At 41.0% G+C, this 24,326-nt stretch overlaps 1 protein-coding gene and 1 long non-coding RNA gene across 5 annotated transcripts in view; one reads left to right on the top strand and one right to left on the bottom strand.

Moving 5' to 3' along the window:
• The window catches only part of fndc4a (fibronectin type III domain containing 4a), a 41,071-nt gene extending 18,444 nt beyond the window's left edge, over positions 1-22,627 (bottom strand). Inside the window, exons 1-2 of one of the 4 annotated variants that reach the window (XM_058754942.1) lie at positions 22,374-22,627; positions 22,157-22,287 (exon numbers count right to left, since the gene is read on the bottom strand). In XM_058754942.1, coding sequence (XP_058610925.1) covers positions 22,157-22,232 — 76 coding nt within the window. In that variant the 5' untranslated portion in view covers positions 22,233-22,287; positions 22,374-22,627. Of the gene's footprint in view, positions 1-967; positions 1,037-1,093; positions 1,145-22,156; positions 22,288-22,373 lie in introns of those variants that run through there. The other 3 variants (XM_058754944.1, XM_058754943.1, XM_058754945.1) reach the window with 3 other exon arrangements.
• On the top strand, positions 13,976-17,902 carry LOC131526594 (uncharacterized). The gene is made up of 4 exons (XR_009267500.1): positions 13,976-14,113; positions 14,216-14,288; positions 15,712-15,746; positions 17,237-17,902. It is a non-coding gene; the product is annotated as an uncharacterized LOC131526594 (long non-coding RNA).
• Positions 22,628-24,326: the final 1,699 nt, after the last annotated feature.

The raw sequence follows: 24,326 nt of genomic DNA, 5'->3' as shown, positions 1-24,326 counted from the left end.
TGTTTTTCCTTAATGCTAGTACATCCCCTCTGGGCAACGTGTTTAAATTGGTATCTTGAAAGTTGTTTGCGTCCATTATGCTGTTTGCTGTATTACCAGTTCACCACTTCTTTTGCGATTAAATGAGTCGGCGTTCAGAGGCGACTGAACCGAAATCAGACTGACAGTGGCAGAAATCTCCAAGAATTTAATCAAAGAATCAAGCAGGTTTCATAAAAACAAAAAGAAACTGATATAAAAGATATACTGTAAAGTAGAAGTGATCTGCTCATGACTACATTTTATTGAAACTTCTTTCTGAAATTGACTGAATTCAGCACACTGTGTCATGATTCAGGGTCCATTTTTTATTTTTTTATTTTATTCAGCTCAGCTGTCAGGTGCTCGATCATGATTTAGGAAGAAATAGACAAGCTAATTAGTCTCACAAAAAGCAGAGGGGAACAGTGGCAGATTCAACACTCCAGCACATGCCTCTGTCGCTCTGGAGAAAACAGAAAGGCGGTGAACTAGACTGAACTGAGAAAGTGAAACTGAGATTTTCTAGCATCTCCTCTGAGCAGTGCTCTAATGGAAAAAGGGGAAGGGTTTTTTTTTTTGTTCCTGTACCCGAACCCATCCAATAACATCAACAATAACAAATACAGACTCTTAGCTAAGTTACATAACGGCTGTTTGGAAATAAGTTGTGGCTTGTTGCACAATGATTCTGTTCCAGATTTGTATGACGCATCTTTACCAAAGGACCACAACATTAACAGGCACTTAACCAAATAATGCTGGAAAATAATTTCCCCCCTGTAAAGGACAAAATTTGTTTCAGGCTTTACTTTCTTCAGATACAGTGCACAGCATAAATGAGTACACTCCCTCTGAATAAATATAAAAGATGTATTTTCTTAATGATCACTAATATAATTCATGGAAAGATGGTAAAATTGAAATGTTTTAAACTTCGGCCACGTACAGAAATTCTATGCAGTGTGTACGGAACCGAACTGAACAACAAGTTGTTAATGATGTATTTGAACGTGCATCAGTGTATCCGTCTGTATGTGAGATGCAAGAAAATAACAATGAAATAAGTCTTAACTTAGCACGGGGCTAGCTGCGCTCATGAGCAGTAAAGTGTCAGTGTTGCCAGATCTTCATAGAAAAAACAAACAAACAAGGACAAGCACAAAAAACACCCAAATGCTTTGTTTTAACACCAAAAAAAAAAAATAATAATAATAATATATATATATATATATATATATATATCATATATCTCATATCCGCGACAGACCACTTTATTAACTCCATAAAGTGCCTATGTTTGTGAGCTAAGACCAAACAACATCATGTTTTATACCATCTCAACAACATGCCTGAAAGCGCTTGTAAATATGAGGACATGGCAACACTGCAAGACAGCGCTCTCTAAAGCAGCCTCCCGAGCATAAACACAACGCTGCACGTCTATCAGCGGTAGTTTAGTTCAAATCGACAGACAAAAAGAGTCTTTAGTCAAAAAATGGCACATAACAAACAAATAAACTTTTATTCACTCCTGCAAGGCGACAGAATGTTGCTGTGGTTACAAATGCGGGAGTGAGTGCTGTTCCGTACACACATGGAGCGATATATTTACGGGACTCTCTCCCGTATTTAAATGCGGTTGTCACTCCTGAAACTTGCAGTGCGTACGTGGCCATATACTTAATAAAAACAACAAATTATATGCCAATATTTTCTGTAAGATAGGTAAATTAGCCAATTTTGTTTAAATGAAGGATTGCAGAAATGAGTACACCCTAGATTTAATTCAGAAAATGTATAATATTCTAGTACTTAGTATGTCCTCCAGAACGTTAAGTATACTGCTCTGACACTTCTTGGCACTGAGTATACAAGTTCATGACAAATTTTCACATCTGTCCTGTGTAACTCCTGAAGGATGACCTCCTTAAATGCTCTGGTCTTATAATTTGGTATTCCTCTTTTAACATTGTCCTCTTTTATGCTAAGAAATAAGTCAACTGGCAGTTCTCTCCTAAGTGGTTCCACTGCTGCCAGCATTAAGTCTGAGTATGATTCAATGGGCTATATAACACTTTTATTTGTCAGGAAATTATTTGTCTTTAAAAGTTTTGGTTCAATATACTTACCTGTTGATCAAAAATAGCCTTAAACCTATACACCAATTTTTTTGTTTTGTTTGTTTAGTAACTTTCAGGAGGATGTATTCATTTTTGCAACACAGCATTTTATCAATTTGATAAGAAAATCTTATTTTGCTGAATAATTTTGACATTCTTTTTTGGTAATTGATCAAGCAGGAGTTACGTTTATGTTCCTGTTGAGTTTCCTGTTTCTCCTTTTTTGGTCATGTTCCTTTTCTTGTTAAGTTAATTGATTATTCCTTGCACCTGAGTTCCTAATTATCCTGTGTATAATAGTTCCTGTTTGCTCTGTGTTCCTTTGTCAGATTGACGTTGTTGTTTACGTGTGTTTGTTGGATCAGTCCCCTGTGTTTTCGTCATTAAAGACAGTTAAAGTGTATTCGTGCCTCCCTTGTGCTTCCAGAAAGACACACCGTGACAGAAGATCCGACCCAAAAATAAGATGACAGCTGAGAACAAGCTGTGGAGTTTGCGGCAGGCTGGTTGGAGGTTGGAACGGAATGTGGAGGATTTCCTTGAGCTTGCTAACCAGCTGAGCTGGCACAACGCCGCTCTTGGTGCGTGCTTTCAGCTGGAGCTGAATGATGAGATGATCCGCTGTGATCTTCCTGTGTGTGTGGGGTTTTATTTTTGTTTTGTTTTTCTTGCCCTGATTAAGCTGATTAATCTCGTTCTTTTTCGAAGGCTCTAATTATGAAGTTGAAGAGTTAAAGGGAAAGTTTCAGTCTCGTCGTCCAGTCCCCGCTGAGGCACGCCGTGTCTCGCCAGCTCACCGCAAGCCAGGAACCTCCACATACCACGCCAACGGCTCGGACCGCCTGCCCCACCCCAAACACCCCCGAATCCTCCGAAGCTCCACAATCGGCCTCAGCCCAGAAATGCCAGCCGCTTCCTGGTCAAGCCCGCCGGCCGCAACTCACTCAAGCCCTCAGCAGTCAGCAGAAGCCTCCCTCACTGTGAAAAAGAGGAGGAAAAGACTGCTCTCAGCCCTCATTCCAGCCCCAGAGCTCGCTCCAGTGTCGGCTAACTGTCCAGTTAAAGAGTATTTGTGCCTTCCTCGTGCTTCCAGCAAGACACACTGTGACAGCAGGCTTGTTGCAACATTATATCTCCAAAGAACCCCAATATGTCATCTAAGTAAAGAGTAATTGCTGAATTTAAGTTTTAGAGGGGGTAAACTCATTTATGCTGTGCACTGTAAATATTAAATTACCATAATGTATTATTAAAATGTGCCAGATTGGGTAAGGGCAACACATGCCTGAAATGTTTTTTTTTAAACAAACTTTTATTTCTATTGATAAATGTTAAATTAGCATGAAAATGAATTATTTAAAAAAAAAATAGTTTTTTTTATATATACATATGTATATATGTGCATCTAAAAAAAATATGATTTTATAATTACACTCTCAGAAAAAAAGGTACAAAGCTGTCACTGGGGAGGTATCCTGAGGTACAAAAGCTAAAAGGTACAAATCTGTACCTTATTTACCCTAAATTATATTAGCTCCTTAAAGTTTCATATTAGTACTTTAAAAGTATACTGTAAAAGTACAGCACCAGAAGTTTATATAGTGTGCATATTGACAGAGACAGTTTGTACCATTCTGAGAGAGAATGTTTTTGGAAATTAAGTTAGTTTTTGTAAAATTGTTTTAATTATAATTAACTGAATATTAGTTTATCTAAGATATCTAACTGTTCTCACTAGGAAAAGCATATAGCAGAGGAGTGCAGTTCATTAAGCTATGAGTTAAGAGTTCAGAGAATGGCTATCATTAATATTAACATTACTATAAATTCCCTTGTTATTTTAGGTGTAACATAAGACTTACATAATAAAATGTTGGAATATGTATGTAACTGCCTGTAAATTATTTATTTGCCAAACAATGGTAATTTTCTGTAAATCTGTGCCAGTTATGGAGGTATTAGTGTAAGTGGATCCACAATGGTTTTGGTGCTCTATGCTCTATTGCTACAGATCGTCATTATTGTTTGATGCAAATCTCAACCAAATTAAATAAAAAATTAATTAACTTACAGCATACCTTCAGGCAATGCATAGCAAAAGCCCTACTTTTAAATCGACACCTGCCATAGTGTTTCTCATTTGTCATCTCTGATAAATTAGATAATTCGAGAAAGATAGATATCCACTTAAAGAAATCACTGTTCAGCACTGGCAAATAGCATATAAGGCAAGCAGAGGAGCTTGGATCTGCATTTGTCATTTGTCTGCTATTCTCCAACGCTAATCATCAGCAACAAAGCCCATAATGCACAACGCTGAAGAATCATACTCGGTATCAGACTGATAATCAATGCCCTGTGTTGACGCCCTAGGAGGTCACTAGAATGGCAGCACTCATCTCCACGCAGATATGATCATACACAATAGGGGTCACGGCTGATTATGCTGGTCTTCCTTGCCCTCAGCAATGGCTGTGTAAATTGGATGGAGAGAGGTTTGACTCCAGCTCTGTGCCACCGATAATCATTTTGAGGTAGGAAAGGGCCTCCTCGGTGAAGGCTGACAGCGACATCAAAGCGTCTATGGGGTCACATGCATCAAACCTTCCATTTTAATGAGTTCCCAGATTTCCAGCTACATTGTTTTTTTTGTGTAAATCTGTGTGCAAGGGGTTATTATGAGCTCTACATCTACACTGGCCATAAGATATTTCTACAATACTACATGTGCAAAAGGCCACAATGAGCCAGAGCCGAACATAGACAAGGGAAGTATACTTTCAGCTGTAGACACGAGATAAAACAGCACAATTGTGAGAATTAACAATATATTACATATATAACTTACTGCACAATTTTGCCAGTTTCTTTGCTTCGCAAATGAAAATAGTTGCAAACAAACCTAGAGCTAGCAGTGTTTCGTTCCTGAATTAACCATCTTTGTTGAATGAATCTGTTGAGTAAATGATTCAACGACTTTTCAAAGAAATTTCCTGAGTAAATAGCTGCTTTTGAATTACTTTTTTGAATGAATCAGTACTCACTCATATTCGTTGGTGTAATGAATCACGAGTTGTCATAATTAACATTTTTAGCATTCAAAAAATTGTAAAATCTGTTAGATAATACAAATGCAAATAGTTTTGTCCATTTGTGTAAGAGGAAAACATCACTGCTATAACGTGTTGTCACACACTAAATGCCAAGCCAGTTTCACTCCATCTGTCCAGCAGATGCTCACTGAAGTGAAACATGAAAGATTTTCATAAACTGATATCATGGGAGAACATCTGCCAGGGTCATGTTTTGCACCTCAGAGTCTGTTAAATTATGTCTCATCATTACAACTGATAATTTGTCAGAAAACAGCAAATATTTGTACACTGAACAAAATGTTCCAATGTCAAAACACATCATCCCAGCGACTATAGAATCCAATCTGCTAACAGCGCAGTTTGATGCCAGTGACCACAAAGTACTAATGACACATAATGAATTGCCAATTTTTTTCAATATATTAACTTAATAATATAATGAATGAACGTTCTCCACTGACCAGGAATAGAAGGTTCTTATGAAACAATTCATCAGGTTTTTGTCATTTTAGCCATGACATTTACCTCACTCTTCCCCAGCGAGAGCTCATTGTCCTTGAAGTAATGGAGGTTACACGTGTCTGAAGGTAGCTTCAAATAAATTGTGATACATGGCCAGGCATAAGCTCTTTAGTGATGTGGAAAATAATTGTTTAGATAAAGGGAGACGTGAGTTATGGTGGTACTGTCAGCATTTGCACTGCATTATCTTACTGTCTCAATGAATGAAAATATACATTAAAAATAAAAAAGACATAATTCACCCACCCCATCTTGTTTCAGTCTAATATTACTGCATTTTCCAATGCATTATGATGTACATCCCTAAGGTTTTGTTTTCTACATATGTTGATTTATACTGCTAAGCTGCATATAGAACATATATTATTTTTAATGAAATATTATGTCTTAAATCTTACATAAATCAGCTTCCACTTTTGTTGTAAAGAAAACAGAAGTTCTCAGAATTCTCATTTTGTGTGTTCAAAGAAGAAAAATGGAGTGGAAAGATATGAAAGTGAGTAAATAACAATAAAATATTTTATTTTTTTCAGTGAACTCTGCCATGTTTACAGCAAATATAGAAAAATATGGAAAGTATCACTCCGTTGTCTATATCTTTAGTGAAATCCAGTTACTAAACTACATCCTGTCAGACGTTGGAGTATCTCACAAATGTGCACTGCATACTGATGCAAGCTTTGCTTACTTCCATTAGCATCTGACAAGAAGTGATGCTCATAATAAAACTTAAACCCACAAAAAGCAAGTATACATTTTATGTAAAATAAGACTGTCTATTGTTATCTCAGTCATGTCTCAACCACTCAAGCACCAGTCAGATGCACTCAAATCTGTTACATAACAGAGAGAGGAGTGCAGATCACCCTGGGTAAAACCAAGCGGCAACCTCCCGCTCCCTCTAGTGAAACCAACACGGAAGTGACTAAAACTGCAATTCATCAACTGGCCGCTGGAGGCTGGCTCCAAAAGGGAGTCAATCACATTGACTCCCCATGTTAAAATGCCCAACTTTACAGCAGAAAAAAACATGTTTACAGCCTGGTACAAAAAAATTATTTTGGTCTATATAGCTAATTTTGCCCTTCGTGACAACTGTGAGGGGGGTGAATTTTTTTATAACTCATCCGTTTAAATTATATTAAGCCTTAAAGTTCTGCATAATTAAGGGCGTGGCCACTTGAGTGACAGGACTGCCGCGAGCTCTGCTCCAGAGTGTGAAACTCTCTAGCGCGAAACTTAGAAAACTGGCTTTAATGATTTGTATTTGTACAGAAAAAAATAATTATAGGTAGGACACTGGGAATCTGGCAATTAGATATTTTTTAATCGTTATTGCTTACAGTGCTTTGTTATATGGAGCAGTTTGTTAGATCGCGATCTCGCTCATTTGTTTGTCTAATGAAGTGCCAACAGATATAGAAGTACACAATAAACGCGGTAGACTTTAATGGACAGTAAAACAAAGGCAGAATACCGTGTAACTCCAGGCTGGCACAGTATTGACGAACGAATGCAAACATATGCAGAGCACTGTAACTTATCTGAGCTTTCCAAAACAAAGTCAAAAGCGGTAACAGATGTTATACTGTGTTCTGCCTTGGTTTCTCCGGGGCTTTTCTCCATGATACTTAAACACATGATAAAGGAGGTCATTAATGTCACAAAATGATCAATAACTCATTTTCGACCAAAAACGAAGGTGTTCTGTCTTTGCACGGCAGCACTTCTGTCACTACAGAGGGGCGTGGTTTCAGCTCAGCTTCACCCACGTCCCGCCTTTTTGCCCATTTTCGATTATCCGGGAGTGACGCGCGGTGACGCGCTTCCAAGATGGCGGCGGTCGGCTCCGCCCACTTTAGGCTTCAAAAACGCTTTACAGAAACCTACGGGTGAGGTCACGGACACTACGTCCATTTTTTTTTTACAGTCTATGGGTAAAACACTGAGCATACAGTTAAAAAGCAAGAGGCCACATGAGACACACAGACATCCTGTCAGAGTAATTCACAGGAAACAGGCACATAGCAGCACTTAAACTGTTCCTCATGATCTGAGAGCAGACCAAAATCTCCCTCAAAGAGACCTTCAACATGTAATCTCAACTACGATCCACAAGTATGAAAGCAGAATAAACCTGTGTGCTCAGAGTCAGAATTTTGCATGGCTTTGATCCTGCTAGCTAAAAATACACTTTTAGACAACAAAAATTCTGAATTGCTCTTCCCTCCTTTTTTCTTCAAATGTTAAGTTATGCAAGTCCTCCCAACCTCAGTTTAAATTGCAAATGTACTGATTGCTTGAAAAACTGCTTTCTTGTCCAAATTGAGGATTTAAATGAATCTTCTTGCTACATACAGGTCTGTTTGGTGAATGCAATAAAGAGAATGCAACACAAGTCATTTGTCTTCACAGCCTAAACGTGGCATCTCTCTCACACCATCTCTGTCCATCACTATATCATCTCATGCTCTAATGACCTCCAGGCATGCAATGGATTCTGGTAAGGGGGTTAGTGCTTCATGATAGATTTCGTGAAATGTGCTGTCTGATCCTCTCAGGGTAGACAATGCACTCACAGATGGAGCTGCAGGGTGTTTTATCAACACAAAGCCACAGAGGGAGTGCGTCTCAGCCTCAGGGGAGCACTGCACTTTCCCCACGGAACAAGGTGTCACTGTAACATTAGAACACCCCACACTGCCCTTGAACAGTCAATGGGTTTTCCAAGGATAAGATCAAGAATAGGATACTATTCAAGAAGCAAGAGTAACACAATTGTGTGTGTGTGTGTGTGTGTGTGTGTGTATATATATATATATATATATATATATATATATATATATATATATATTTATATACATACATACATACATACACATATAGGTCAATAGGTCTTTCTTTCTTCAGCCAAAGAGAAATTAAGATTTTGGAGGAAAACTTTCCAGGATTTTGCCACATCTAATGTAAATGAATGGTAGCCCATTTTTGACAGTCCGAAATACATATTTAAGCAGCATCAGAGCAATCCACTCAATCTGGCCAACAAATATAGGTCACATGAGATGTAGGTGTATTAGATTATTGTTAACAATTGTCATAAATGGTCTATGTTGAGCACCATTCACTTGCATTAGATGGAGGAAACCTGGAAAATTGTAGGAAATGTTCATTTTTAGGTGACCTGAATGAATCGGTTGAGTGAATGATTAAATGACTCACTCAAACTTTTTGAACAAATCAGTGCTGTTGAATGGATCTTATAAATTATGTACTCACTAAGATGGTCACTTGTTGCCACATAGAGGTGTAACAACCTAACTTTCAAAAAGAATAACATCTTTAACACTATTGCACAAACCACAGGAGTAAATGAAGCACAAATTTGTTTACCTTTGAGGGTAAATTTTTTACATTTTTCTGACAGTGCATAATTTGTAATTCATTTTTGCCCTTATGGAGTATTTTGTTTTCTGTTAGATCTGAAACGTCTCGGTTATGTATGTAACCCTCGTTCCCTGAAGAAGGGAACGGAGACGTCACGTCGGATGACCGACGAATTGGGATCTCGCCAGAGAGACCAATCCACTTCGAGTGTAACTAAACGAGCCAATGGACATTGGCATGCGATCATTGCATCCAGCTGCCGCTGATCACAGCGTGAGTATAAGAGGCAGCGGGTGCACCGCATTAATTCATGCCGCTCAGCGGTGGTACAGCAAACTGTGGCGACGGGACGTGACGTCTCCGTTCCCTTCTTCAGGGAACGAGGGTTACATACGTAACCGAGACGTTCCCTTTCAGTCGGTCACTCGAGTCACGCCGGATGACCGACGAATTGGGATCCTACCAAAACGCCACAGGAGCTGCCCCTTCCAGTGCCCTGTGTAGACCTCTTGATCCTTCCTATAAGGCAGACGATAGGACCGGGCTCTACACAGAGAAGGTCAACTACTGTTGTTCCTTGGACAACCCAGACAGTAGGACTTGGAAACACTAGGAAGCATGCCCTTCCGTTTGGAAGAGGCACACTGCGGAGTCACCTCCTCCCAGAGGGGGTTAAGTGGCATTTAGACAGGTGAAGTAACCCCGTAGGGCCCTATTGCACATGGAAGTCTCTGAGATGGCACAGGCTGCATCACTAGAGATGGCAGAACGTGGTCTGCCAGGGGAAACATGGCTCTAATAAGCATACCGTGGAATACACATATGGGATCCCAGCAGGGTCTCTCATATGGGCACTAGCCTCACATCAGGAGTCGCCCAACCCGCAGCTCTACAGATGTCTGCTAGCGAGGCACCACGAGCCAGCGCCCAGGACGATGCGACACCCCTAGTGGAGTGAGCACGCAACCTGAGCGGGTAGGGCACACCTTGTGCTTCATAGGCCAAGGTGATGGCATCCACTATCCAGTGGGCCATCCTCTGATTGGAGACAGCCTTCCCCTTCTGCTGTCCTCCGTAACAGACAAAGAGCTGTTCTGAGGTCCTGAAGCTCTGAGTTCTATCCACGTACTGTCGCAGTGCGCGTACAGGACAGAGCAAAGCTAGGGCTGGGTCTGCCTCCTCCAGGGGCAGCGCTTGCAGGTTCACTACCTGGTCCCTGAAGGGAGTGGTAGGAACCTTGGGCACATAGCCGGGCCGGGGCCTCAGTGTTGCACTGGAGTCAGCCGGCCCAAACTCAAGGCACGATTCGTCGACCGAAAATGCCTGCAGGTCCCCCACCCTCTTGATCGAGGCCAACGCAGTCAGGAGCAGGGTTTTCATGAGAGAAACTTCAACTCAACTGACTGCAAAGGCTCGAAGGGGCAGTTTGTAGGGCTCTTAGCACCAATGCCAAATCCCTAGAGGGTAGGGAGAGGCCTAGGCGGGTTTAACCTCCTGGCCCCCCTAAGAAACCTGATAACCAGATCGTGCTTCCCCACCGACCTCCCCTCTACGGGGTCGTGGTGAGCGGAAATAGCAGCAACATAAACCTTAAGGGTGGAGGGGGACAACCTACGCTCCAACCCTTGTTGCAAAAAGGAAAGCACGGCTCTGATCGAACATCTCCGGGGGTCCTCACGGTGAGAGGAACACCATTCGACGAACAGGTTCCACTTCAGCGCATAGGCCCGTCTTGTGGGCGGTGCTTGTGCTGAAGCAATAGTGAAACTACCTCCTGGGGCAGATCACCTAGAACCTCCGCGTCCCGTCCAGGGACCACACATGGAGTTTCCACAAGTCTGGACGCGGGTGCCAGAGGGTGCCCCGTCTCTGAGAAAGCAGATCCTTCCTCAGAGGAATCGGCCAGGGAGGGGCTGTCGCGAGGAGCATGAGTTCCGGGAACCAGGTCCTGTTGGGCCAATATGGAGCCACTAACAAGACCTGCTCCTCGTCCTCCTGATCTTGCACAGTGTCTGTGCTAGCAGGCTCACTGGGGAACGATATTTGCGCAGGCCCAGGGGCCAGCTGTGCCAGTGCATCCGTGCGGCGTTGCCTCGGACAGGGAATAGAACCACTGGCAGTGGGTGGTTTCTGGAGACGAACAGGTCTACCTGAGCAACTCCAAACCGACTCCAAATCAGCTGGACCGCCTGGGGATGGAGTCTCCACTCCCCAGGAAGTGCCGCTCGAGACAGCTCGTCGGCCGCCTGATTGAACACTCCTGGGATGTGGATGGCACGAAGGGACCTCAGATGCTTCTGACTCCAGAGGAGGAGGTGGCGGGCGAGTTGCGATATGCGACGGAGCGTAAACCGCCTTGCCGGTTGATATACGCAACGGTCGCAGTGTTGTCCGTCGGACCAGAACGTCCTTGCCCGGCGCCCTCTGAGGCGGCTCAAGGCAAGGCGTACTGCCAGCAACTCGAGGCAATTGATATACCAACGCAGTTGGGGACCCGTCCACACCCCTGACACTGCGTGCCCGTTGTATCCAGGCTCCGAGAGACCGTGCCAGCGGAACCAACGAGGCCACCGACATACCCGCGGTGGGGCAGCGAGGTGGAACACAAGGACCCGGCCCGGAGCCTGTGACGGCTTGGCCTGTGATGGCAGGGGGCGGGGTCTGGGTGTGCAGTGTAACACTCACCTGATTCCTCCTCGTGAGGGAGGAAACACAGGAACCCGGCTTGAGGCTTGTGACAGCCTGGCGTGTGACGACTTGAAGCGGGGACTCGAGTGCTACCGCCCTTACCTGGTTCCACAAATGGGCAGGAGGGGTGCTCTTGGGCAACCCACTGCTGCCTGCTGGCGAGAGAGGAGAAGGGAAGTGATCCCGTGATGCACGGTTCACCACTCTCCTCCTCTTGAGACCCAGAGATTGAGAAAACTGCTCTTCTACTGATGTTTTGGGTACCGCTGGCTGCTGGGCCAGCGGCGGAACAAAAACAAAACGAAACAAAAGATTCTCCGCCCGGCCCTCCTCCGGGGGAGGGAGTGGTGCGGTCACCATCTCCCGACAAGCAGTCTCCACCATCTCCGGGTCGCCCGTCTCAGGGCCTCTTGCACTTGCGCTTGCCGCCAGGTTTGGCGGGGGCCTGGACGGGCTGGGCGTCCTGCCTGCGACCGGCTCCACGACGCTGCCTGGTGGAAGGCTGCTGCGGCTGCGCGGGAGCGGGGGCAGCCGCAGGGGGGCGCCCACGGCGACGAGCAGGCTGAGGGGCTGCAGCCGGAGTGGAAGCAGCAGGTTTCCTCCGGCGCATGATGTGTTTGATCGCCTCAGTCTGCTTCTGGGCTGCCGAGAACTGCTGGGCAAAGCTCTCGACAGCGTCGCCGAAAAGGCCGGTCTGCGACACGGGAGCATTCAGGAACTGTACCTTCTCCTGCTCCTTCATGTCAGCAAGACACAGCCAGAGATGGCGCTCCTGGACCACTAGCGTGGACATCGCACGACCCAGAGACTGTGCGGTCACCTTCGTCGCTCGAAGCGCGAGGTCCGTCGCAGCACGCAGCTCATGTAGAACCGCCAGGTCGTGACCACCCTCGTGCAGGTCTTTCAGGGCTTTGGCCTGGTGGACCTGCAGTAACGCCATGGCGTGAAGGGCAGAAGCCGCCTCCCCACAGGCTCTATAAGCACTGCCAGTTAGACCTGACGAATACTTACAGGCCCGCGAGGGAGACACGGGTCACCCGCAGAGTGGTAGCGGCTGTTGGACATAGTTGCATGGCCACAGACCGCTCCACTGAGGGGATGCCCACATACCCCAAGGCGGCCCCACCATCGAGTGGTGAGAGCGGAGGAGCCACAAGATTTGTTTCGGGCAGTAAAAGGTGCCTTCCACGATCTTGTAAGCTCCTCATGCACTTCCGGAAAGAATGGCACCGGAGGGGGGCGCTGAGAACCAGCGCGACCCCCACCGAGAAACCACTCGTCCAGCCTTGAAGGATCGGGACGCGGTGGAGGATTCCACACGAGCCCGACATTCTCGGCGGCCCGGGAAAGCATAGCCGTCATCTCTGGGTCTGGCTCGGACAACGCTACCACACCCGAAGGGGGCAACGCAGCCGAGTCGTCATCCCCAGAGGGCGACTCGCTCTCCGATGCAGCGACCGACATCTGGTCGTCAGGGGGAGCACCGAAGGAAACAGGCGGTATACCCCGCTCTGCAGAGGTCCCAGCCCGCTCCAACGGCAACCCCACCGGCTGCGGAGCGCCTGAGGGGTGAGGAACTCCTCTTGGGGAAGCCCTCACTGTCACCCTCAGATCACCTCTGACTCCACCGGATACAGCGCCGCCCCGTGAACGAACGCTGGATCGCGGCAGAGGCAGCCCAGACAGCAGTTGACTCTGTGCCGGATCCGTTTTCAAACCGGCAAATCCGTATTACAGTCACATCCGTTTCAGTGCTGTAACACGGATCCAGCCCGGTCCCGGTTTCAGTGGCGGGAACTACTGTCGCAGAGCAGATCCGGGCCGCGTCCGAAACGAGCGGTTTTTCTGCAGTTCAGTACAGAAGACATCAAAGATATTTGCTTTGATCAAAGCAATAAATTGTATTTTGAAGTAAATTCAAATAGAAAACCATTATTTTAAATTGTAATACTTCAAAATATTACAGTTTTTTTCTGTATTTTTGATCAAATAAATGCTGGCTTGATTAGCATTTTGAGGAAAGAGTAAAAAAAAAATGTGTTGTAATATACTGTTTCAATATCTTAGAGAAACCAATTTAAGTGGAAAGATATAGTGTTTTTTTTTTTTTTTTTAACAAACAATGCTTATACAAAACATTCTGTCACACTCACACCAGATGGTGGCGGTAATGCACCAAAAAGTTGTTTTCCAACCGCCAATAAACCTTAGTAGAAGAAGAAGACGTCAAGACGATCGAGGCACGGACTGTACACTGTTATCCTCAAAAACTTCACCAAGGTATGTCACACCGTGTGATCACACTGTTCTACTAACAAATTAATCTCTTATTATGTTGTGTACTCGGTAACTTAAAGGTTTGGTGTTTTTATTGCTCCTTAGATCGGTGTTGGACCGGCGAACACTTTAGGCCTATTATCAGAGGACTTGCTAACATGAAGAAAACGGTCCAGAGGTCTGTAATTATACGTAATTAACGAATTTTAACTTAATTACTTAATTTAAACTTTAGTAATTTTGACTGCTTCTATTAAAATGTAATGTTTAAGATTGCTGCCTGTCATGGTGGGCTAGCAATGTTAACGTTTAAGCGCTAACCCTCAAGGCTGCATGCATTTATTTGATCAAAAATAAAATTAAAAAAGTAATATTGTGAAATATCATTTGAATAGATTTTCAAATGTAATTTATTACTGTGAATTTTCAGCATCATTGCTCCAGTGCATGATCGTTCAGAAATCATTCTAACATGCTGATTTAGTGCTGGATTTTTATTGGTGCTCAGTTATCAGTAATGGTTCTTCTTCTTCTTATTATTATTAGATGTAAAAAAAAACATTTTCTGGAAACATTTTTATGATTCTTTGACGAATAGACAGTTCAAAAGAACATCATTTATTTGAAATATATTTTTTGCTTCATTATAAATGTTTTTACTTTTATCAATTTAATGCCTATTTGCTAAATAAAAACAGTCATTTCTATTAAATAACACACACCAAACATGTGAATGGTTGTATATCATGGTTTCTGCATATATTAAGGAGCATAATTGTTTTTCAACTGATAATAATCAGAAATGTTTCTTGAGCAGCAAATAATAATATTAGAATGATTTCTGAAGATCATGTGACGCTGAAGACTGGAGTAATGATGCTGAAAATACAGCTGCACATCACAGGAATAAATTACGTTTTTTAACATATTTTAACTGATAATTACTTTTAAAATTGTAATTAAAATAGAATTTATTTCTGTGATGGCAAAGCTGAATAAATAAATGCTTTTCTTTTTAACTTTCTATTCATCAATAAATCCCGAAAAAAGTATCACAGGTTCCCAAAAAATTAAGCAGCACAACTGTTTCCAACATCGATAACAACGGAGTATCAAATTAGTATATTATAATGATTTCTGAAGGATCATGTGACACTGAAGATGAGTAATGATGCTGAAAATACAGCTTTGATCACAGAAATAAATTATATTTTGAAGTATGTTAAAATAGAAAACCATTATTTTATTTCATTTCATTATTTTTAATACTTCACAATATATATATATTTTTTTTCTGTATTTTTGATCAAATAAATGCTGACTTGATGAGCATAGGAGACTTATTTCAAGAACATTAAAAACAGTAATGTGTTTCAAACTTTTGCCCAGCCCAGTCCCCTTCAGGCACACTGAATGATAGAAACAGAGGGGCACTGAGGAGATAGACATGTATTACATTATATTGTTTGGTATGGATTTTATTTATAAAATATTTGCCAAAATATGCTTTTATTTCTGTTAATGGTATGCTCCATGTTAATTGGGTAAATGAACTGAGAAATTGTCCAGCAACACTATATAACGATCTGTTTCAATTTCAGGTTCCACCTGAGAGCCGGGACTGTCGAATAGTAAGGTGAGTCCTTTTTTTTTTTTTTTTTAAGTTTTCAGTGGAGTTTGAGTTATTCAAGCTATTTGAATGCCACAATTTATAATTGAGTATTGATAATAATGAGTGCCTGATAATGTTACAACTAGTGCTGTTCAGAACATACTGTTTGTTAGGGCCGATTTTGTATTGCAGCTTTCTGGAGAAATGCTCCTTCAAATAACTTCACACTCATCCTGAACAATATATCTGTTATGACAATCATAGTCCTCTAGCAATGCTATAGTCTGTGTGTCATTTGGGTACAAACCCTTTTTCATCTCAAGTCGGTGATTAAAGGAAGTGTGTATGACACTGATGTCCCATGCACTAATTTCCACAGTGGAGCATGTTAATAAACCGTGACTCTTGTGTGCAATCCATGCGGGCCAGTTGTGGGCCGGATATGGGCCGACACTGCTTGCTGTCTGGGATTTATGATGTGGAAAAGCATATACAGTGCGTGCATAATTATTAGGTGATTCAATATTCTGATCATATTTTAAGCACTTTTACCAATTCCAAACCACATCAATTATAATAACTACTATTAATTTTGTGTACGATCATTTTATAATTATATAATCAACAAGAACTGGAAGTGAAAAACGCTTGCTGATGATCTAGAAGGAAACACGATACATTAAGGGGGGGGGAAACCTTTAAACAGAATGAAGGTGTACATTTTTCTTATTTTGCCTAAATATTTTTTTCATTTAGTACTGCCCTTCAGAAGCTACAGAAGATACTTCCCAGACAGCAAGCAGTGTCGGCCCAGATCCGCCCACATGGATTTCACGCGGGCCAGATGTGGGCCGGATCTGGGCCAACACTATGTTGCTGTCTGGGTTACATGTTTCCCACAAGACAAAATAAGTTGATCTTCAAATTCAAAAAGTTTTCACCCCCTTGATGCATAATTTTTTCTTCTGGAGCATCAGTGAGCGTTTAAACCTTTTGTAATAGTTGCATATGAGTCCCTCAGTTGTCCTCAGTGTGAAAAGATGGATCTCAAAATCATAGTCACTGCTGGAAAGTGTTCAAATACACAAAAATGTTGGAAAAGCACAGCATTTGTGAGAGTTGAAGGATTTTTCTGAAGAACAGCAGACAGTTTTAACTGTTCAGAACAAACAAGGGACTCATGAGCAAGTATCACTAAACAAAAACACACAGCTGTGGATCATTCAGGGAACAACACAGTACTAAGAATCAAGTGGATGTAAACAACGGGGTCATTTTTATAAATTCAACAATTGTTTTCTCTTGTGAACAATATGTAAATGTCTTATCCCTCTTATTTTGGTAAAATAATTAACATTTTGCAGATTCTGCAAGGTGTATGTAAACTTTTGACCTTATGTGTGTGTTTGTGTATATATGTACTGTATATGTGTGTGTGTCTGTGTGTGTGTGTAATATATTTAATATATTAATATTTTAATATTAAAAAGATATTTAATCTTTTGTTTTTTTAGAGACAACGAAAAGGGGGGAACTGTCTTTAAGCTGTGGAGTCAGAAAGAGGGCTCGCATTGCAGAAGACTCGAACAACTAGAACCAACTCAAGCACACAATGGTGACACATTTGTAAGACCTTTCCCTGTGAATAAAATTTCCGGGTGGTAATTATTCAGATTCTTCTCATTCTCATTGTGTAGCACTGTTTTAAGCTTGTTGAATATTATGTACAGTAAGCACTAGAAGTAGAGACTTATACTACTTGGGGTAGTTTTAAATGAACTTTAATTTAGCTTTTGATGCAAAAATTATCAAAAGGAAAGAAAATATGTAGTGTAGTAAAAGAGGTTTTGTGTAGTAATTCAATTGTTTTAATATGAATATTGTTTTAATAGTGTTCAGGACAGTAATTGTCTATACATCTAAATCAGTTCTTTAAACTTTTTGTTGTCCAAGACCTTCGTATTATACCTTAAGAAAAAAAAAAGGTATTTAATTATGTATTCTGCAAGATGCTTGTAAACATTGCTTTAAAGGTATTTATCATTTCAACTTAAATAGTCATTATCTACTTGTATGATTTGTATTATCCGGGAACTGTACAAATACTGTGGCATATGGACATTACTCTTTTTATTTGTAACTTTTAAATGCAATATTCTTTTTAAATGCATTTTCTGTAAAGCTGCATTGGAATATGTATTGTGAAAAGCACTGTACAAATAAACAAATTGTGTTTGAATTCTAGATATGTATACAACTTATTTGTGTGTGTGTGTGTGTGTGTGTGTGTGTGTGTGTGTGTGTGTGTGTGTGTGTGTGTGTGTGTGTGTGTATGAAGGCCTATATATATATATATATATACACAAAATGAGCAGGCCCAGATCCGGCATGGTACTGGACCAGATCCTGCCCACATTTGGGCCAAATCACCATAAAGGAAACCGCATCTGGTCTGGAGCTGGCCCAGATCCGGAAAAAACGGATTCATGCCGGTATTGGCCCGTTGTGCCAAAAGACACCGGCCCGAGTCAGTTACACGGATCTGGGCCAGAACGTCCGATGGGTCTGGACCAGATCTGGCCCAAATGATTTTTGCTATCTGGGAGAGGGACTCCGCCATGTTTGACATAGCGGAGTCTATTATGCAACTCCGAGATGGTCATGTCCCCACAAGAAGAACATGAACCATCCACGAAAGCTTCCTCAGCGTGCTGAATGTCCAGACACGTGAGGCAGCAATCGTGACCGTCCTGAGGCGCCAGGAAACGACCACACCCAGAAACGCACGGGTGATAAGACATCTTTAAAAAGACGTGATCACCCGTGTTGCTCTTTTAGAGAAATTTGCTCTTTATTAAGTGCTGAAGCACGCAGGGGAGCTGGCCACCACACACTCCGAGTGTGGCTGTCTTCACGGGAACCGATCTCTTCTCCCGTGAGACCGCGACCACCGCTGCTGCGCTGTAACGCCCGCGCTCGCTCGCTCGCTCGCTCGCTCTTCTCACTCGCAGGAAAGGAGAGCAGCAGTGATTCTCCGCCGCTCGGCTCCGAAGCGAAAGGATGAATTAATGCGGTGCACCCGCTGCCTCTTATACTCACGCTGTGATCAGCGGCAGCTGGATGCAATGATCGCATGCCAATGTCCATTGGCTCGTTTAGTTACACTCGAAGTGGATTGGTCTCTCTGGCGAGATCCCAATTCGTCGGTCATCCGACGTGACTCGGAATGACCGACTGAAAGGGAACTAGTATCCTGCACTTGATGTTTCTCTATAATTACATTTTTATGTCCTTAGATTTCAAGACAAAGCACTTTTCAAAGACACATAATAGAAGAGTCACGCACACAAACAAAACTGAACAATCCTTCTTTTGTGTGGAAATGTTGAAAGCCTTTGTAAAAGACATTTTTGCTTTTCTTTGTTCCAATCTAGATGTGATCAATAGTCACCCTACACACAGCATATACAGAGTTATCTTATTAATACGCATATGAAATATAAGTAGTTTCACACTGTAACATTAACATGCTCATGTATTGATTTTTGACTGTGCTTCGAATTTATTATTTTTTTAAATATTTAAATAATGTCATTTACTATAGATACAATAAAATAAATTGCTTCATTTCATAATATATTCTATAAATATTTGTAAAAATTTAAATGTCTGTCCAAATGTATGAAAATGTAATTGTGCTTTTTTTTAATTCTACAGACAAATACCTTAGAATACTAATGAGATGACACAGTCATGCATTTCTGCTCCACCATATCACCTGTGCACAAGTGTGACCTCATTTCCCACTGTCAATTATGTTCCTAGCTATGTAAACTCATTCGATTGGTTTGTGTAGGGTCTAGCAGTGATCCGTGAACACTTCCCCTCCCTGGGTCCACCAGAGGTGGAATTGGATGGTGTGGCAGTTTAAGGTCAATGTAATTGGTGACCACGGTCCACCAGGTCTGGCCTGGCGATGCAATTCTCTTGTCACCTCACTACGGGCCAGATGAGGTGTTGGAAGTCTGACAATTTTTAACAGGCAGCCAATTTCAGCACAGATCCTCTGGATATACACTACATGGGCAAAGGTATTTGAACACATGAACACCACACCCATATGTTTCCATCTAGATGTTAGAGCTTCAGGTCTGGTACTAATGGCTCGCAGTTGCCATTCCATAAAGTTCATTACAGACTTAAAGTGTACTCTTTTTTTAATTTTTTTTATTTCACCAACATCAAACTCAGTCTTGATCTAATGTGAGTTTAAAGGAATAGTTTGCCCAAAAATTAACATTTGCTTTAAATTTATAAATGTAGATGAGTTTGTTTCTTCATCACAACAGATTTGGATAAATTTCGCATTTCATCACTTGCTCACCAATGGATACACTACAGTGAATGGGTGCCGTCAGAATGAGAGTCCAGACATCTTATAAAAACATCACAATAATCCAAAAGTAATCCACATGACTCCAGTTCATGAATTAATCAGTAATCTTGTGAAGTGTAAAACTGAGTGTTTCGAAATCAAAGATGTTTTAACTTTAAACTGTCTCTTCTGGCCAAAATATAAGTCCATAATCCACAATACCATCCATCCCTTGTTGTCCTCTCACATAAAATCCACTAACAGATTTGTTTAGACAAGGTTTTGCTTGTAAATTGTACTAGATCAGTGCAAATTTCTCCCCAGACTTAGATGAGACAAGTTTTTCACTGTTTTTCAATTCTCATTCACTGCAAAGGATCCATTGGTGAGCAAATGATATAATGCTAAATTTCTCCAAATCTGTTCCGATGATGAAACTCATCTACATCTTGGATGGCTTGGGATGACTAAATTTTCAGCAGACTTTCATTTTTTGTAAACTATTCCTTTAATCAAGAGCCATTTTGCTGTAGTATTTTGAGCAGTGCTGTGCTCAGCATGACACTAACTAGCTTATTTCAGGTGTCTGTTGTCAAGGAAAAGAAACCAAGATGAATTTAAATTATTCTCTAGTCCTAAATCTCTGCAAAGAAGCTGCTCTGGATCATAAACTAGGACAGATTTCAAACTGCATGATCATAATTTCTCACATATCCCAATCAAATGTGTCTATGGTGTCATGTATGTACTGGACATGGCTTTCTACAATTTGCATAATATTTGTGTTGACTCTGCATTTATGTTAATGTATGGCTTGTGGTGGATTAATGTAATGGATTATTTAGTCTTACATGTACTTGTAAATGATTACTTTTAATATGCAGTCATCGAGCATGAATATTGGGCTATTCCATTGCATTGCCTCTGACAGGTCTAATCTATTTTGGAAAAGGAGAGATGTCTTGGTTTCCGAGAAGCAACTTTCAGCACTGGAAATATTCATATTTCAGACAGAAACGCTGTGCTTGTGAGAACAGAAGTGCCAACTGCTGCCTTATCAAAGCTACCACAAAATCCCAGATGACTCAATCAGGAAAAAAGGGAAAGGATCAGAACAATACAGGAAAGTATTTTCCTGACATGCTTCCAAACCTTCATGCCATGCTTGAAAATTCACTAATTCCCCCAAAAATATTCAAAAAGGATACAAGAAAAATCGGTTTAGTAAAAATATTGCCAGGATTTTACAAGGTTCAAGTATTCCTGTAGCTCAAACTGTAAAGCATGGTGCTAGCAACGGCAAAGTCATGGGTTCGATTCACAGGAAATGCATGAACTGCTAAAATGTATACCATGAACTCAACATAAGACGCTTTGGATAAAAGTGTTTATCAAAACACATGAATGTTAACGGTTATTTCTTGCTGTTACATTTTCTGTTATACACAATGAACTTTCAGTAATCTTCTATCCAATGCAACATATTGTAGAAAACAACTTCAGCTGAGTGATTAATTGTTATGTTTAATCTGACCAGTATTATATAGGCCAATCTGTGATGATAGTTTTGCTATTCATTTTATATTTTATAATCAAACTAATATTTTGCAATCAACTCATTTATTTGTAATATACTGCTATAAAACTTTTAGTGAAAGAACAACCACTTGCCACACTGAGAATTCAGACTATTTGACTATCAGTCAAGTGTTCAAATAAAAGTCAAAAATCCAAAAACAAATGATAAAAAGTCAATTCCTAGCCAATTTTAGTCTCTACTAACCTCTTAACCAGTCAAGCACTTTAGCAATTTAGTCAGCATTTTAACATGTGTCTTTGCTATATTAAAACTATTCAACGTGCAGGAGGTTATTTAAGTAGCCTACCTGTCGATCTGAATTTAAAAATCCTGATTTTTATGACATGATTTTGCTCACAGACCCCCAACACAGAGCATCCAAGCAAAACCCGCAAAGGTTCAGTTCATCTCATTTACAGAAGCTCACGTGCATCCATTCAATACAAGACAGAACACTGATTATCAGACAAATAAACTTACTTGCTCCCACCAGAAACATTTCAGTACCGAAGAGCAACAGTCCGACTGAGTTAACAAGGACAAGAACGCGAGCCATATCTCCACTTCAAATGTCCAAGAATCCAAATAGATGTAGCTATCTTCTTTTGCTTCTAAACGGATATGTTTATAGCAACATCATCAATATAAATTCATTCAAATAACACACATCTTAAATAAAGTACAGTAAAAATCTCACGATGGACATCATGTTCGCAAATCCTATTAAAACACGTGCCGAAACGTCCATGTCAGCATCAGGTTTAATACTGACTTTCCTTCGACTTCCAAAACGCTTCCGTCTCACTTCAGATTCATGCTCGATTATTTTAGGATTTCCTCCGAAAACGAAGGTTGTGAGGGAGCGTCAAGTTCAGTGTCGGAGGTGTTCAGAATCAGATCCTGACGCTCGAGCATGTCAGTGTTGATCTTGAGCGAGCGCGCGGCGATCAGCACCACGGTCAGCTCCAGCGCTGATGCGCGAGCCAGAGACACAATTGATTTATTTATTTATAAATGTGCGCGCATCCTGACAGTGTGGAGATCTCAGTGCTGCTACATTCCTCAATGGCCAAGACTCCGTGAGTTCCTTCATTCATTACAAAGCCTTCAGAAACGAAGCATTTACATGAATTAGGCATTTTCATTTTACCTAATTGAAAGTGATTTCAGGTAAGAATGCCTTCACAAGAAGACCATGATGTCTCTTAAATAGGCCTACTGGATAGTGCAGAAATACTACTACTCTTTAAAGGTGCACTCACATTTGTTTTCGGCCAATTTTCGCGGGTGAAATATAGGCTACAGCTATTTTAAAAGGAGAACCTACGCGATCGGAAATGTAGCGTGCGAAAAGACATTGAGTTGGTCACCAGAATTCACCAAAAGAAAACGGCTTGGTTTCAAATTAATTTAAAGCTTCACATATCGCTGCAGAAGTAATGCACTGTAAAAAAAATAAAAATAAAAATAAAAAAAAGAAAGAAAGTTTTTTGAGTTTGCTCAACTTATTTTTGTGGGAGATTCTCAAATTGTTGTTGTATAAACTTAAAACGACAAGTTTAGAAAACTCAAAAATCTGCTGAAGCTGGTTTCCTTAAAATTTTAAGTTGGCTCAACTTTTTTTCTTTTTTTTTTTTACAGTGTGGACAATTGAACTTTTTTGCCTTTTTGCTGAAAGGGACTGCACCTTAAGAAAAATAAATGAATAAATACAAATAAAATAAAAATACAAATAAAAATCGTAGAAAAACATAAAAAGGAATCGGAAATTATCTGTTAATTTTACAAACTTATTTTTTAACCCTAAAACAATGCAATTCAAAATACTGTAAAGCACCTGTGAAAAATTCCTCTTATTAACAGAATAGGCCTACTAGGCCCTATTTTTATGAACATTTCTTAGTGTACACTTCACTGACCACCTGCAAAATGCAGGAGGACTCCATTGCTTTGGCCTTCACAAAAGTCTTTGCAATAAGTTTGAAGGCTGAAACTATAGTATTTTAATCACATAGCTTTAGAGAAACTTTAGAGAGTGTCACAGGGTTGCTCTGCAAAGATTTTCAGCCTTCTATCTTACTGGGAAGGGTTTTAAAGGTCAGTGCAGCACATCAGCTTCTAAATAATTATGCATTTTCAGGTACGTTACCTCCTTAAGGGATCAGTGATGTGTAGGAATATTGTAGAATCATAAAACTGGCTGAAAAAATCATTTGGGAGTTCTCTGTGATTTACTGAATAGGCTCCAATCTATTGTACAGTGTTAACAACTAAAGCCCACTGTTGCATTTTTCTATAAAACGTTGAGTTATATTCTTTTTCAATCACTAAACATATTACATGACCAAATATTCACTTGAAAAGTTGTTAGTTCAAAATTGTAAAGAGTGTCCGTATACTGAATTCATAGCAAGGTGCTGTGAGTGTCAGCTATGTGTACTTATCCTTCTTTAGTTAAAAAATAAATAAATAATTGCTTTCAACAAGTATTTTATTTTGTTATGGGCCTTGGAGAGTAAATTCCTCATCGCTCTATCTTTGCCTCTCCTTTATCAGGAGATGAATTGCCTCCTGGCAACAGACAGAACTATCACTCCAAACATGTTCTCCATAAATGCTGAGGCATAACATGTGACACAGTCTACTATAT

The sequence above is a fragment of the Onychostoma macrolepis genome, chromosome 20 (assembly GCF_012432095.1).
Source record: "Onychostoma macrolepis isolate SWU-2019 chromosome 20, ASM1243209v1, whole genome shotgun sequence".
Taxonomy (NCBI): Eukaryota; Metazoa; Chordata; class Actinopteri; order Cypriniformes; family Cyprinidae; genus Onychostoma; species Onychostoma macrolepis.
The sequence above is the reverse complement of the archived record's forward strand: the minus strand, read 5'-3'. Positions and strand labels throughout refer to the sequence as shown.